Source organism: Lycorma delicatula, chromosome 12 (assembly GCF_047948215.1).
Source record: "Lycorma delicatula isolate Av1 chromosome 12, ASM4794821v1, whole genome shotgun sequence".
NCBI classification, from domain to species: Eukaryota; Metazoa; Arthropoda; class Insecta; order Hemiptera; family Fulgoridae; genus Lycorma; species Lycorma delicatula.
The window spans coordinates 2,696,314-2,713,597 of NC_134466.1; the positions used below are offsets into that span (position 1 = coordinate 2,696,314).

At 29.0% G+C, this 17,284-nt stretch overlaps 2 protein-coding genes across 2 annotated transcripts in view; one reads left to right on the forward strand and one right to left on the reverse strand.

Annotated features, from left to right (window-relative positions):
• The window catches only part of LOC142333334 (dynein axonemal heavy chain 10-like), a 363,654-nt gene that overhangs the window by 144,507 nt on the left and 201,863 nt on the right, over positions 1–17,284 (reverse strand). The window lies entirely within an intron of this gene.
• LOC142332947 (uncharacterized) overlaps positions 1–17,284 on the forward strand; it is a 41,729-nt gene that overhangs the window by 11,530 nt on the left and 12,915 nt on the right. Inside the window, exons 2-3 of the mRNA XM_075379667.1 lie at positions 10,805–10,954; positions 16,685–16,834. Coding sequence (XP_075235782.1) covers positions 10,805–10,954; positions 16,685–16,834 — 300 coding nt within the window. The remainder of the gene's footprint in view (positions 1–10,804; positions 10,955–16,684; positions 16,835–17,284) is intronic.

The following is a 17,284-nucleotide window of genomic DNA, read 5'->3' on the forward strand; positions in this document are numbered from 1 at the left end:
TTCAAATATGTATTCATAATTTCTCCATTACCTACAGCTTCTTTGTTATTTTAATTTGTATAAATATTTAAAAATTTTTTTCTTTCATTGTCAACTAAAAGATCCTAGAGAATTATAAATATGATTGAACCAAATGAGCCAACTCAAAGAGTAGTGTTGTTATTGTTGTGTAGATTTAGACGTGTATAAATATGTACAAATGTTACCTAGTGCAGCATACATTCATCAGAACAATGCCAGTTGTGAGATAGTGAACCAGGAAACACATCATTGTAAGTGCTTTGTGTGTTACATATTTACAATTTTATTTCTTTTAATTAGTCGTTAGTTACAAAATGCCTAGAGTTTTTTTAAATCTTTTAACTTCTTTTTTTATGTATGTGGTGAAGTAGTGCTCTAGTCCCAAAGGCGAACTTTATTTTGGGTGTAAAGTCAAGACCAAACAAGGGCCTGGGTCCCATATATCTGTTGTTTATCATGATCTAGGCTCCCCACTTCCTTCTCACTGTGTGGAGAAATGCCACACGCCATATGCCATTGCTAAATTTATTAAAATTACTCTTTTGACTAAATGATTTCTTACAAAAATTACATGTGAATTTCTTCAACAGTAGGAATAGAGAAATGTGTTTTTAAACTACAGCTTTCATTAAAAGTTTTTTTGTAAAAATTAAAAGTGAAATTTTTCTCATCTGTATTAGTAGAGATATGTGTTTTTAAATTACTGTGTCGAATAAATGTTTTTTGTTTTTTTTGACAACATGAATATTTAAGTGTGACTCTAAAGTAGAACTCTGAGTGAAAGACTCCTGACAAAAAACACATGAGTGAATAAGAAGATGAGAAGATATGACATTCCTTTCTGTAATTTGCAAGCATGTTTCTTTAAAAGTAAAAGTGTTGAAATCATCATATTCTTCATTGAAGACAATCACAAATGCACTTATAATTTAATTTATTGCAAATCACACATTTTGATGTCTGTAAAATACTTCCAGTAATTCTTTCTTCCACATCATCGATAACTTCTTCAATAAGATCCTTAAAAAAAAATGTAGCTGTTGAGTTAAAAATCTATCGTAAAAATAAGTTATTTTAAATAATGCCAACTACAAATTGAACACTTTATACTTTAATATTAAATATCTTATGTTCATATTTAAGCAAGCACTTTATATTTGTTTCAAAGTAGCAAAAATAAAAATTTCATTTATATTAGCAGTTAAAATACAGAGGACAAAATGTAACACAATCAAACTATATGCTACATAGCGCAGAAATTAAAACTGGTCAGTCAACAGGCAATTTCATAATACCAAATAAAAAAAAAAAATTTTTAATTTACTGTAGTTTAATTCTGTTAATATTAACTGAAAATAGAACCCTGTAAATAAATGTAGATATTTTCCAAACTCATCCCCAGATTAAGTGATTGGTCATTACATTTGTTCTTAAAACATCAAAGACAGCGAAGAGTAATAAAATTGGTTTTATCATTTTTATTAGATATTCATCTACTGGAAGAATTGAATGAAATGAAAAATAAGAGAAAACAGGCTTAGTACTGGATGGGTGAGTCAAGTAAATAATGAAAGAATTATATACTGAAGATCCAAAATTATATTAATTGACCATGAAAATGTCAAACAAATTATTTTAATTTCTCTTTAATACATTCTGATGCACAAAAATGAGAGTGCCATGAGAAAAGCAGTGTAATAATTGTATGTTATTTATCTACAAGATTGAGCTACACATTTCTAGAGAAATGTTATCATCATGTTTCTAAATCACATATATTCGGATACATATCATAAGTTTTTAATGCAATTTATAACCTGCTGAGAAATTTCTTAAAATATTTTTAAATGTGTTTTGATTTTAAGAGAACTCTATGAGCAACAACGTTAGATCTTTAAAAACATATAAAGTAAAAAACGATTTAATAATTCATCATATTTGCATAGCCAGAAGGTAAGAAATACTTACGTATTTTTTGTGAAATTATATAAGCTCACCGGTGATGGAGTCAGACTTTCTAATTAGCAAAACGGGAAATTAGTTGTGAACAACAAGAAACAGATATTCAGTATTATTCTGGAGGCGAAATACTTGGAAGTATTCTGAAACAAGTTTAATAAAAACATTTAACATATTCTTGGAAATAGGCAGATTTCAGTGTGCTTGTGTTTTTTCAATTGAAATCATATCCTACATATAAATGATATTTTTGATTAAATTTGATGTACTGGTCTTGATTGTTCAATTGTAGAAGGTTCTCGTAAACTTTCTATAAGAAGAGATACTCTCATATTTGTTTGTTTGGCTTTACCAGAAACAGTGTAATAAATTTAGATGTTTAGTTAATCGTATGCTTCTCATGAAATTTTCATGCAAAAAATGTGTGATGTGTTTATTAATGGTTGGTTGATAATGGCATATGTGAGGCTGTAGTTTTACAAGCTTTTCATGTCAAATGTTACTGTGTCAGATTAATTAAAAGGAAAAGAAGCTTGTCAATATTTTACTGGCATCTTAACTTTTGAATTATCTTTTTACATCTGAAAATTTTTTGATTCTGTAAAAATTAAATTCTCTTCTTTTATACAAGTTAATACTTAAAAAAACTTGCTATAATCTTTGTTTAATTTAGCATCTATACCCATTACATACCACGTAATTATAATTATACCGTTATAATTTAGTCTATATACCCAGTGAATACTTTTCTTATGAAAAATATTGTATCATTTTTAGTAATAAAAAATGATGACCTCTACTGTTATTGTCTTCTCATGTATATTTTTTGGAGATTAAGAAATTCATTTGTATCGTAAACTTTGGTTTTCATGTGGTGTTAGTTATAAATATAGATTATTTGTATAAAAAGTCATTTCCAGACATAACCGACACATATTAGTGCTTTAAAACCCGCTTTGATAGTCACACTATTAATATTACTTTTGTTTTGCAGAGTTTGGATCCACAAACTAGTGATTCAGTTTTGGAAGAAAATCCATTATGTTTGCCCATTAAAAAAGAAAAAATGCATGAATCTGTGCAAGAAGAACATTCTTTTGTACATCTTTCTAAGACAGATGATGGTCTGACAATATTTAAACAAGTAAGCTATTTTCTTCTTTATCTTGTTTTAAGTTAAAAACATAAAACCTAGTTATTGTAAGAATTCTTAATTATTCTATTCATTATGATATTTTTATTTGCTGTTTGTTGCTCACATATAATCATTTTGCATTTATGTCTAGCTTGAGATATTTTGATTTATGGTGTAAAAAACATTTTAGTAGAGTATAGGACGGTAAATAGCTTTGTTTAACCGATTGCATCTAACATTTTGTACAGCAATACGTAACAAATAAAATACAGTGAGCAGGTGCCTCACGCCTTAAATGAAGGTGACTAACATAGTCATTTTATACCCACATTTAACATTGTTTATAAAAATGTTTTATAACAGTACAAAGCTATCCTTGCCTTTATGAACCTTGTTTAGTTTGTTACAGAAACTTTGTTATAGGTTTTGATAATCCTTATTCTATGACATTTTTGTTTCCAAACAAGGTTGATGTGTTTTTTTATATTTACACCAACAACCTGTTTCTTTTACCAAACCATTTAGATTGTGGTTAAGATCATTTTTCTATTGATCTATTTACTGAAAATGCCTACAATATTTCACTTTTCTGGAACTATCATGTGTGATTATATATTGAAAGGTTCCAGTTGAATATTATTATAGAAGTACTCACATGGATGAGTTATTTCTATGAAAACCAATTTGTTTTATCATTGTAAGAAAAGTAGATGTATTTTTAATATTTGTTAATTATATAAAGATAATAAATTATTATTATTATTTTATGTTTTGCTGCAGAGTATCGATGCACAAACTGATAGTTCATTTTTTGATGAAGATCCATTATCTTTGAGTATTAAAAAAGAAATCAAGCATGAAACAGAGCGAACAGAACATTTGATTGCTCCTGTTGCTATGACAGATGATAAACCGACAACATCTAGACAAGTAAGATATTTTCATTTACTTTTTGACGGTTTACCTAATATTTAGCATTCTAGTTTAACACTAGATATTTTGATTAAAAGCTTAAAAAAGTGATACCAAACTGTATGTGAAATGATAAAACAGTATGTGTAGGATAGTACGATTGACAAGTCACTCCTGAAAACTCGTGGCTTTTGATAAAGAATAAACATTCCGAGCGAGGTTTTATAAAAGGTCTCTTGTTTCTTTCTTCATATTGCCAAAATATACTGTTCCTCATCACGCAACAAACCTACTGAAATGCAGCTTATATATTCTTGCAAGTAAATTTATAATCTATTCACAGAAACCAGTTTTATGAAGAACATTGTTGTCCTCAGAGAAACTACTTCATTGTGTCTCTTATGGTACTGTAAATGTGGCACAGCCATAACAAATTCTGTAACATATCAAACTGTTTACTACCTCCCAACAGACAGCATGTTATATTATTGCTGTTAAAACATCCATAAAACATAGAAATGAATAAACATAAGAAATATTGTACTTCTTAATACCATTCTTATTGATCTTTGATAACAGCCATGAGGCTACTCTTCCAGGATCTATAATTCATGCATAGTTTTTAGTATGGTATTTATGAGGGTTCCTTGTGATTTTTAATGTGGTTTTATGCCATTTCTCTAGGATTTTTCAGTATTCCTTGATTAGAATCTTTTTTTCATGTGTTTTAAATTATAATCGGTAATTATAATAAAATGATTATACAATAGTAATAATAGTACTGCATGATATAAACCTGAAAATTAGTAGAATGTATTGATATGCCACTATTTTTTAGTAAAAAAATTGCTTTTTTGAAGCCATGGTGTGCATCAGCTTACTCAAAACAATTTCGTAGAGTTTCTTTGCACAGATAATTTTAGAAAACTTCTGTTTTAAGTACATGAACCAGGAGTATTTTCAATGTCCTTGACGAAATTGTTCATTAATCCTAGTTTGATATGTAACAGAGGTAGATACACCTTTTTAGGCTTTTCTTTTCTAATAAATGTTTTTCTGTCCCTACTATCCCATTCACACAATAAACAACAGTAGTTTATGTAACCAAGCCGCAAACCACTAAATATAAATGCAATCGCTTTCAAATCACCACAAATACTACATTTATATACTGCATATTGAAGCTTTTCCAATATAGATTTAATATTTTTTAAGTTTCTTTCATAGTAGCAGAGTGGGCCACAGGTACTGACGGGAATTTATTGCCATTATGCAGAAGCCGGCTTTTAAACTAACTTTAGAAGAATCTATGAACAAGTGCCATTCTGTTGGGTTATGTTCATTACAAAGTGGCTGCATAAGAGAAGAAATGTCATTACAAAACGCTAAGGCATTTTCTTCAGAAAAACAACTTTAAATTCAGAATGATGATTACGATAAGTTCTACATTTCATTGTATTCCTTTGAAGAAGATTCCATCCTTTTTGCCGGGAAGCAAGCATTCCAGACTGTTTTTTTGATACTTTAAATCTTTTATGAGTTCGTTAAGATTTACTTTAATCAGTAAATGAGGCTCAGATGAAATGCTTTGTTCATAAGTTGTATCACCAGAATCTGTTTATTTTTCTTTCTTACTTCCACCAGACTCTGAGCTCCCTTCATCTAATGTCACATGTTCTGGAGACTTTGGTGTTGTCAATTCTTTGCAGTATGGATCTGTTCTCATTGCGGATTGTAAGTTTGATTACAACACTCTATGTTTTGATTTTGATGTAATCCCTTTAATGTTTGCTAAGCAGAAATAACAGTCGGAAGAGTGATTTTTGGGTTCCTCCAAATCATAGGGATAGCAATGGCATATAGCGTGTGGCATTTCTCCACACAGTGAGAAACCTAGAACATGATAAACAACAGATGTATGGGACCCAGGCCCTTGTTTTCAAGTTCAAGAAAGTAATAAATAATTTGGAAAACTGCAACCAGTGAACATTGCATTAATAATTTTTTAATCCATAAATTTGCAAAAAAGTAGAAGTTACATTTTGCACAAAACCCCTCAAAGAATGATAAGATAGAGATCTAAAAGTACTCGAGTAAAACTCAAAATTATAAGTATAATTTATTTTTTAATGATTTCTCAATTTAAGTTGAAGCTTAACAGATAATCATATAAACACATCACGAGATAACTGAATTTTAATGAGTGGTAGTATTTTAAATCTAGTTTTAAAATAACTATTTTTTCTTACTTAGTTTTGTTAGAACCAAGGGTTTTACAGAATTGTAAAACAGCTTATACTAACAATGCTGAACATGTGCCTCACCTCATCCAGTGAGGTGATTGCAGATTCTTCTTTCCTTTTATTCAACTGAGTTTTGTAAACAATAAACTAACCTGTGGTACAATGAAATGTTGTACAATACAATTCCTTAAAAAATCAGTTTTTCTTTAAATCTGTATTTCTAAATACCCTGCCCTTGCAGATCTGAAATCCCCATAAAATTAGCTATAAGACCCGATTGAATGAAAACAACATGTAAGTGGCATCAGCCACAATAATTACTTTATTCAAATTAATAATACTCACTATACAATTAGTTCCTTTCAAGGTGTCACTAGTAGGGTGGATTTACATTTTAGTAGGTTTGACATATAAATTTACAAAGAAGTATGATTAGCTCACAGAAGAAAGTAACGGAATACAACTTCACTTTTAAATTTCTTAAGGAACCTCATCATGGGATTCTTTTATCATGAGATTGATTTTGCAAATTCAAGTGCCAAATATCTCATGTAATGTTGCCAATAACGATGGTCAACATGATTTTTGTCTCATGAGTACCAGTAGGTGTATTTAATGCAATTCTTTATCCTGTTTTCAAATATGTATTCATAATTTCTCCATTACCTACAGCTTCTTTGTTATTTTAATTTGTATAAATATTTAAAAATTTTTTTCTTTCATTGTCAACTAAAAGATCCTAGAGAATTATAAATATGATTGAACCAAATGAGCCAACTCAAAGAGTAGTGTTGTTATTGTTGTGTAGATTTAGACGTGTATAAATATGTACAAATGTTACCTAGTGCAGCATACATTCATCAGAACAATGCCAGTTGTGAGATAGTGAACCAGGAAACACATCATTGTAAGTGCTTTGTGTGTTACATATTTACAATTTTATTTCTTTTAATTAGTCGTTAGTTACAAAATGCCTAGAGTTTTTTTAAATCTTTTAACTTCTTTTTTTATGTATGTGGTGAAGTAGTGCTCTAGTCCCAAAGGCGAACTTTATTTTGGGTGTAAAGTCAAGACCAAACAAGGGCCTGGGTCCCATATATCTGTTGTTTATCATGATCTAGGCTCCCCACTTCCTTCTCACTGTGTGGAGAAATGCCACACGCCATATGCCATTGCTAAATTTATTAAAATTACTCTTTTGACTAAATGATTTCTTACAAAAATTACATGTGAATTTCTTCAACAGTAGGAATAGAGAAATGTGTTTTTAAACTACAGCTTTCATTAAAAGTTTTTTTGTAAAAATTAAAAGTGAAATTTTTCTCATCTGTATTAGTAGAGATATGTGTTTTTAAATTACTGTGTCGAATAAATGTTTTTTGTTTTTTTTGACAACATGAATATTTAAGTGTGACTCTAAAGTAGAACTCTGAGTGAAAGACTCCTGACAAAAAACACATGAGTGAATAAGAAGATGAGAAGATATGACATTCCTTTCTGTAATTTGCAAGCATGTTTCTTTAAAAGTAAAAGTGTTGAAATCATCATATTCTTCATTGAAGACAATCACAAATGCACTTATAATTTAATTTATTGCAAATCACACATTTTGATGTCTGTAAAATACTTCCAGTAATTCTTTCTTCCACATCATCGATAACTTCTTCAATAAGATCCTTAAAAAAAAATGTAGCTGTTGAGTTAAAAATCTATCGTAAAAATAAGTTATTTTAAATAATGCCAACTACAAATTGAACACTTTATACTTTAATATTAAATATCTTATGTTCATATTTAAGCAAGCACTTTATATTTGTTTCAAAGTAGCAAAAATAAAAATTTCATTTATATTAGCAGTTAAAATACAGAGGACAAAATGTAACACAATCAAACTATATGCTACATAGCGCAGAAATTAAAACTGGTCAGTCAACAGGCAATTTCATAATACCAAATAAAAAAAAAAAATTTTTAATTTACTGTAGTTTAATTCTGTTAATATTAACTGAAAATAGAACCCTGTAAATAAATGTAGATATTTTCCAAACTCATCCCCAGATTAAGTGATTGGTCATTACATTTGTTCTTAAAACATCAAAGACAGCGAAGAGTAATAAAATTGGTTTTATCATTTTTATTAGATATTCATCTACTGGAAGAATTGAATGAAATGAAAAATAAGAGAAAACAGGCTTAGTACTGGATGGGTGAGTCAAGTAAATAATGAAAGAATTATATACTGAAGATCCAAAATTATATTAATTGACCATGAAAATGTCAAACAAATTATTTTAATTTCTCTTAAATACATTCTGATGCACAAAAATGAGAGTGCCATGAGAAAAGCAGTGTAATAATTGTATGTTATTTATCTACAAGATTGAGCTACACATTTCTAGAGAAATGTTATCATCATGTTTCTAAATCACATATATTCGGATACATATCATAAGTTTTTAATGCAATTTATAACCTGCTGAGAAATTTCTTAAAATATTTTTAAATGTGTTTTGATTTTAAGAGAACTCTATGAGCAACAACGTTAGATCTTTAAAAACATATAAAGTAAAAAACGATTTAATAATTCATCATATTTGCATAGCCAGAAGGTAAGAAATACTTATGTATTTTTTGTGAAATTATATAAGCTCACCGATGATGGAGTCGGACTTTCTAATTAGCAAAACGGGAAATTAGTTGTGAACAACAAGAAACAGATATTCAGTATTATTCTGGAGGCGAAATACTTGGAAGTATTCTGAAACAAGTTTAATAAAAACATTTAACATATTCTTGGAAATAGGCAGATTTCAGTGTGCTTGTGTTTTTTCAATTGAAATCATATCCTACATATAAATGATATTTTTGATTAAATTTGATGTACTGGTCTTGATTGTTCAATTGTAGAAGGTTCTCGTAAACTTTCTATAAGAAGAGATACTCTCATATTTGTTTGTTTGGCTTTACCAGAAACAGTGTAATAAATTTAGATGTTTAGTTAATCGTATGCTTCTCATGAAATTTTCATGCAAAAAATGTGTGATGTGTTTATTAATGGTTGGTTGATAATGGCATATGTGAGGCTGTAGTTTTACAAGCTTTTCATGTCAAATGTTACTGTGTCAGATTAATTAAAAGGAAAAGAAGCTTGTCAATATTTTACTGGCATCTTAACTTTTGAATTATCTTTTTACATCTGAAAATTTTTTGATTCTGTAAAAATTAAATTCTCTTCTTTTGTATATACAAGTTAATACTTAATAAAACTTGCTATAATCTTTGTTTAATTTAGCATCTATACCCATTACATACCACGTAATTATAATTATACCATTATAATTTAGTCTATATACCCAGTGAATTCTTTCCTTATGAAAAATATTGTATCATTTTTAGTAATAAAAAATGATGACCTCTACTGTTATTGTCTACTCATGTATATTTTTTGGAGATTAAGAAATTCATTTGTATCGTAAACTTTGGTTTTGATGTGGTGTTAGTTATAAATATAGATTATTTGTATAAAAAGTCATTTCCAGACATAACCGACACATATTAGTGCTTTAAAACCCGCTTTGATAGTCACACTATTAATATTACTTTTTTTTTGCAGAGTTTGGATCCACAAACTAGTGATTCAGTTTTGGAAGAAAATCCATTATGTTTGCCCATTAAAAAAGAAAAAATGCATGAATCTGTGCAAGAAGAACATTCTTTTGTACATCTTTCTAAGACAGATGATGGTCTGACAATATTTAAACAAGTAAGCTATTTTCTTCTTTATCTTGTTTTAAGTTAAAAACATAAAACCTAGTTATTGTAAGAATTCTTAATTATTCTATTCATTATGATATTTTTATTTGCTGTTTGTTGCTCACATATAATCATTTTGCATTTATGTCTAGCTTGAGATATTTTGATTTATGGTGTAAAAAACATTTTAGTAGAGTATAGGACGGTAAATAGCTTTGTTTAACCGATTGCATCTAACATTTTGTACAGCAATACGTAACAAATAAAATACAGTGAGCAGGTGCCTCACGCCTTAAATGAAGGTGACTAACATAGTCATTTTATACCCACATTTAACATTGTTTATAAAAATGTTTTATAACAGTACAAAGCTATCCTTGCCTTTATGAACCTTGTTTAGTTTGTTACAGAAACTTTGTTATAGGTTTTGATAATCCTTATTCTATGACATTTTTGTTTCCAAACAAGGTTGATGTGTTTTTTTATATTTACACCAACAACCTGTTTCTTTTACCAAACCATTTAGATTGTGGTTAAGATCATTTTTCTATTGATCTATTTACTGAAAATGCCTACAATATTTCACTTTTCTGGAACTATCATGTGTGATTATATATTGAAAGGTTCCAGTTGAATATTATTATAGAAGTACTCACATGGATGAATTATTTCTATGAAAACCAATTTGTTTTATCATTGTAAGAAAAGTAGATATATTTTTAATATTTGTTAATTATATAAAGATAATAAATTATTATTATTATTTTATGTTTTGCTGCAGAGTATCGATGCACAAACTGATAGTTCATTTTTTGATGAAGATCCATTATCTTTGAGTATTAAAAAAGAAATCAAGCATGAAACAGAGCGAACAGAACATTTGATTGCTCCTGTTGCTATGACAGATGATAAACCGACAACATCTAGACAAGTAAGATATTTTCATTTACTTTTTGACGGTTTACCTAATATTTAGCATTCTAGTTTAACACTAGATATTTTGATTAAAAGCTTAAAAAAGTGATACCAAACTGTATGTGAAATGATAAAACAGTATGTGTAGGATAGTACGATTGACAAGTCACTCCTGAAAACTCGTGGCTTTTGATAAAGAATAAACATTCCGAGCGAGGTTTTATAAAAGGTCTCTTGTTTCTTTCTTCATATTGCCAAAATATACTGTTCCTCATCACGCAACAAACCTACTGAAATGCAGCTTATATATTCTTGCAAGTAAATTTATAATCTATTCACAGAAACCAGTTTTATGAAGAACATTGTTGTCCTCAGAGAAACTACTTCATTGTGTCTCTTATGGTACTGTAAATGTGGCACAGCCATAACAAATTCTGTAACATATCAAACTGTTTACTACCTCCCAACAGACAGCATGTTATATTATTGCTGTTAAAACATCCATAAAACATAGAAATGAATAAACATAAGAAATATTGTACTTCTTAATACCATTCTTATTGATCTTTGATAACAGCCATGAGGCTACTCTTCCAGGATCTATAATTCATGCATAGTTTTTAGTATGGTATTTATGAGGGTTCCTTGTGATTTTTAATGTGGTTTTATGCCATTTCTCTAGGATTTTTCAGTATTCCTTGATTAGAATCTTTTTTTCATGTGTTTTAAATTATAATCGGTAATTATAATAAAATGATTATACAATAGTAATAATAGTACTGCATGATATAAACCTGAAAATTAGTAGAATGTATTGATATGCCACTATTTTTTAGTAAAAAAATTGCTTTTTTGAAGCCATGGTGTGCATCAGCTTACTCAAAACAATTTCGTAGAGTTTCTTTGCACAGATAATTTTAGAAAACTTCTGTTTTAAGTACATGAACCAGGAGTATTTTCAATGTCCTTGACGAAATTGTTCATTAATCCTAGTTTGGTATGTAACAGAGGTAGATACACATTTTTAGGCTTTTCTTTTCTAATAAATGGTTTTCTGTCCCTACTATCCCATTCACACAATAAACAACAGTAGTTTATGTAACCAAGCCGCAAACCACTAAATATAAATGCAATCGCTTTCAAATCACCACAAATACTACATTTATATACTGCATATTGAAGCTTTTCCAATATAGATTTAATATTTTTATAAGTTTCTTTCATAGTAGCAGAGTGGGCCACAGGTACTGACGGGAATTTATTGCCATTATGCAGAAGCCGGCTTTTAAACTAACTTTAGAAGAATCTATGAACAAGTGCCATTCTGTTGGGTTATGTTCATTACAAAGTGGCTGCATAAGAGAAGAAATGTCATTACAAAACGCTAAGGCATTTTCTTCAGAAAAACAACTTTAAATTCAGAATGATGATTACGATAAGTGCTACATTTCTTTGTATTTTTTTGAAGAAGATTCCATCCTTTTTGCCGGGAAGCAAGCATTCCAGACTGTTTTTTTGATACTTTAAATCTTTTATGAGTTCGTTAAGATTTACTTTAATCAGTAAATGAGGCTCAGATGAAATGCTTTGTTCATAAGTTGTATCACCAGAATCTGTTTATTTTTCTTTCTTACTTCCACCAGACTCTGAGCTCCCTTCATCTAATGTCACATGTTCTGGAGACTTTGGTGTTGTCAATTCTTTGCAGTATGGATCTGTTCTCATTGCGGATTGTAAGTTTGATTACAACACTCTATGTTTTGATTTTGATGTAATCCCTTTAATGTTTGCTAAGCAGAAATAACAGTCGGAAGAGTGATTTTTGGGTTCCTCCAAATCATAGGGATAGCAATGGCATATAGCGTGTGGCATTTCTCCACACAGTGAGAAACCTAGAACATGATAAACAACAGATGTATGGGACCCAGGCCCTTGTTTTCATGTTCAAGAAAGTAAAGTGATTTAACTAACATAATACAGATTCCTCTCCAGTATCTTAACATCAATTTTTTTTCATGAAAATATTTTTGAAAACCCTATTCAATAATTTGGAAAACTGCAACCAGTGAACATTGCATTAATAATTTTTTAATCCATAAATTTGCAAAAAAGTAGAAGTTACATTTTGCACAAAACCCCTCAAAGAATGATAACGAGATAGAGATATAAAAGTACTCGAGTAAAACTCAAAATTATAAATATAATTTATTTTTTAATGATTTCTCAATTTAAGTTGAAGCTTAACAGATAATCATATAAACACATCACGAGATAACTGAATTTTAATGAGTGGTAGTATTTTAAATCTAGTTTTAAAATAACTATTTTTTCTTACTTAGTTTTGTTAGAACCAAGGGTTTTACAGAATTGTAAAACAGCTTATACTAACAATGCTGAACATGTGCCTCACCTCATCCAGTGAGGTGATTGCAGATTCTTCTTTCCTTTTATTCAACTGAGTTTTGTAAACAGTAAACTAACCCGTGGTACAATGAGATGTTGTACTATACAATTCCTTAAAAAATCAGGTTTTCTTTAAATTTGTATTTCTAAATTCCCTGCCCTTGCAGATCTGAAATCGCCATAAAAGTAGCTATAAGACTCCATTGAATGAAAGCAACATGTAAGTGGCATCAGCCACAATAATTACTTTATTCAAATTAATAATACTCACTATACAATTAGTTCCTTTCAAGGTGTCACTAGTAGGGTGGATTTACATTTTAGTAGGTTTGACATATAAATTTACAAAGAAGTATGATTAGCTCACAGAAGAAAGTAACGGAATACAACTTCACTTTTAAATTTCTTAAGGAACCTCATCATGGGATTCTTTTATCATGAGATTGATTTTGCAAATTCAAGTGCCAAATATCTCATGTAATGTTGCCAATAACGATGGTCAACATGATTTTTGTCTCATGAGTACCAGTAGGTGTATTTAATGCAATTCTTTATCCTGTTTTCAAATATGTATTCATAATTTCTCCATTACCTACAGCTTCTTTGTTATTTTAATTTGTATAAATATTTAAAAATTTTTTTCTTTCATTGTCAACTAAAAGATCCTAGAGAATTATAAATATGATTGAACCAAATGAGCCAACTCAAAGAGTAGTGTTGTTATTGTTGTGTAGATTTAGACGTGTATAAATATGTACAAATGTTACCTAGTGCAGCATACATTCATCAGAACAATGCCAGTTGTGAGATAGTGAACCAGGAAACACATCATTGTAAGTGCTTTGTGTGTTACATATTTACAATTTTATTTCTTTTAATTAGTCGTTAGTTACAAAATGCCTAGAGTTTTTTTAAATCTTTTAACTTCTTTTTTTATGTATGTGGTGAAGTAGTGCTCTAGTCCCAAAGGCGAACTTTATTTTGGGTGTAAAGTCAAGACCAAACAAGGGCCTGGGTCCCATATATCTGTTGTTTATCATGATCTAGGCTCCCCACTTCCTTCTCACTGTGTGGAGAAATGCCACACGCCATATGCCATTGCTAAATTTATTAAAATTACTCTTTTGACTAAATGATTTCTTACAAAAATTACATGTGAATTTCTTCAACAGTAGGAATAGAGAAATGTGTTTTTAAACTACAGCTTTCATTAAAAGTTTTTTTGTAAAAATTAAAAGTGAAATTTTTCTCATCTGTATTAGTAGAGATATGTGTTTTTAAATTACTGTGTCGAATAAATGTTTTTTGTTTTTTTTGACAACATGAATATTTAAGTGTGACTCTAAAGTAGAACTCTGAGTGAAAGACTCCTGACAAAAAACACATGAGTGAATAAGAAGATGAGAAGATATGACATTCCTTTCTGTAATTTGCAAGCATGTTTCTTTAAAAGTAAAAGTGTTGAAATCATCATATTCTTCATTGAAGACAATCACAAATGCACTTATAATTTAATTTATTGCAAATCACACATTTTGATGTCTGTAAAATACTTCCAGTAATTCTTTCTTCCACATCATCGATAACTTCTTCAATAAGATCCTTAAAAAAAAATGTAGCTGTTGAGTTAAAAATCTATCGTAAAAATAAGTTATTTTAAATAATGCCAACTACAAATTGAACACTTTATACTTTAATATTAAATATCTTATGTTCATATTTAAGCAAGCACTTTATATTTGTTTCAAAGTAGCAAAAATAAAAATTTCATTTATATTAGCAGTTAAAATACAGAGGACAAAATGTAACACAATCAAACTATATGCTACATAGCGCAGAAATTAAAACTGGTCAGTCAACAGGCAATTTCATAATACCAAATAAAAAAAAAAAATTTTTAATTTACTGTAGTTTAATTCTGTTAATATTAACTGAAAATAGAACCCTGTAAATAAATGTAGATATTTTCCAAACTCATCCCCAGATTAAGTGATTGGTCATTACATTTGTTCTTAAAACATCAAAGACAGCGAAGAGTAATAAAATTGGTTTTATCATTTTTATTAGATATTCATCTACTGGAAGAATTGAATGAAATGAAAAATAAGAGAAAACAGGCTTAGTACTGGATGGGTGAGTCAAGTAAATAATGAAAGAATTATATACTGAAGATCCAAAATTATATTAATTGACCATGAAAATGTCAAACAAATTATTTTAATTTCTCTTTAATACATTCTGATGCACAAAAATGAGAGTGCCATGAGAAAAGCAGTGTAATAATTGTATGTTATTTATCTACAAGATTGAGCTACACATTTCTAGAGAAATGTTATCATCATGTTTCTAAATCACATATATTCGGATACATATCATAAGTTTTTAATGCAATTTATAACCTGCTGAGAAATTTCTTAAAATATTTTTAAATGTGTTTTGATTTTAAGAGAACTCTATGAGCAACAACGTTAGATCTTTAAAAACATATAAAGTAAAAAACGATTTAATAATTCATCATATTTGCATAGCCAGAAGGTAAGAAATACTTACGTATTTTTTGTGAAATTATATAAGCTCACCGGTGATGGAGTCAGACTTTCTAATTAGCAAAACGGGAAATTAGTTGTGAACAACAAGAAACAGATATTCAGTATTATTCTGGAGGCGAAATACTTGGAAGTATTCTGAAACAAGTTTAATAAAAACATTTAACATATTCTTGGAAATAGGCAGATTTCAGTGTGCTTGTGTTTTTTCAATTGAAATCATATCCTACATATAAATGATATTTTTGATTAAATTTGATGTACTGGTCTTGATTGTTCAATTGTAGAAGGTTCTCGTAAACTTTCTATAAGAAGAGATACTCTCATATTTGTTTGTTAAATTTTTCACTTTTCCACAACGGCTTCTTTGTGACACAGATAATTAATGCAGTTTGGCTTTGCCAGAAACAGTTTAATAAATTTAGATGTTTAGTTAATCGTATGCTTCTCATGAAATTTTCATGCAAAAAATGTGTGATGTGTTTATTAATGGTTGGTTGATAATGGCATATGTGAGGCTGTAGTTTTACAAGCTTTTCATGTCAAATGTTACTGTGTCAGATTAATTAAAAGGAAAAGAAGCTTGTCAATATTTTACTGGCATCTTAACTTTTGAATTATCTTTTTACATCTGAAAATTTTTTGATTCTGTAAAAATTAAATTCTCTTCTTATATACAAGTTAATACTTAAAAAAACTTGCTATAATCTTTGTTTAATTTAGCATAACCGACACATATTAGTGCTTTAAAACCCGCTTTGATAGTCACACTATTAATATTACTTTTTTTTTTGCAGAGTTTGGATCCACAAACTAGTGATTCAGTTTTGGAAGAAAATCCATTATCTTTGCCCATTAAAAAAGAAAAAATGCATGAATCTGTGCAAGAAGAACATTCTTTTGTACATCTTTCTAAGACAGATGATGGTCTGACAATATTTAAACAAGTAAGCTATTTTCTTCTTTATCTTGTTTTAAGTTAAAAACATAAAACCTAGTTATTGTAAGAATTCTTAATTATTCTATTCATTATGATATTTTTATTTGCTGTTTGTTGCTCACATATAATCATTTTGCATTTATGTCTAGCTTGAGATATTTTGATTTATGGTGTAAAAAACATTTTAGTAGAGTATAGGACGGTAAATAGCTTTGTTTAACCGATTGCATCTAACATTTTGTACAGCAATACGTAACAAATAAAATACAGTGAGCAGGTGCCTCACGCCTTAAATGAAGGTGAGTAACATAGTCATTTTATACCCACATTTAACATTGTTTATAAAAATGTTTTATAACAGTACAAAGCTATCCTTGCTTTATGAACCTTGTTTAGTTTGTTACAGAAACTTTGTTATAGGTTTTGATAATCCTTATTCTATGACATTTTTGTTTCC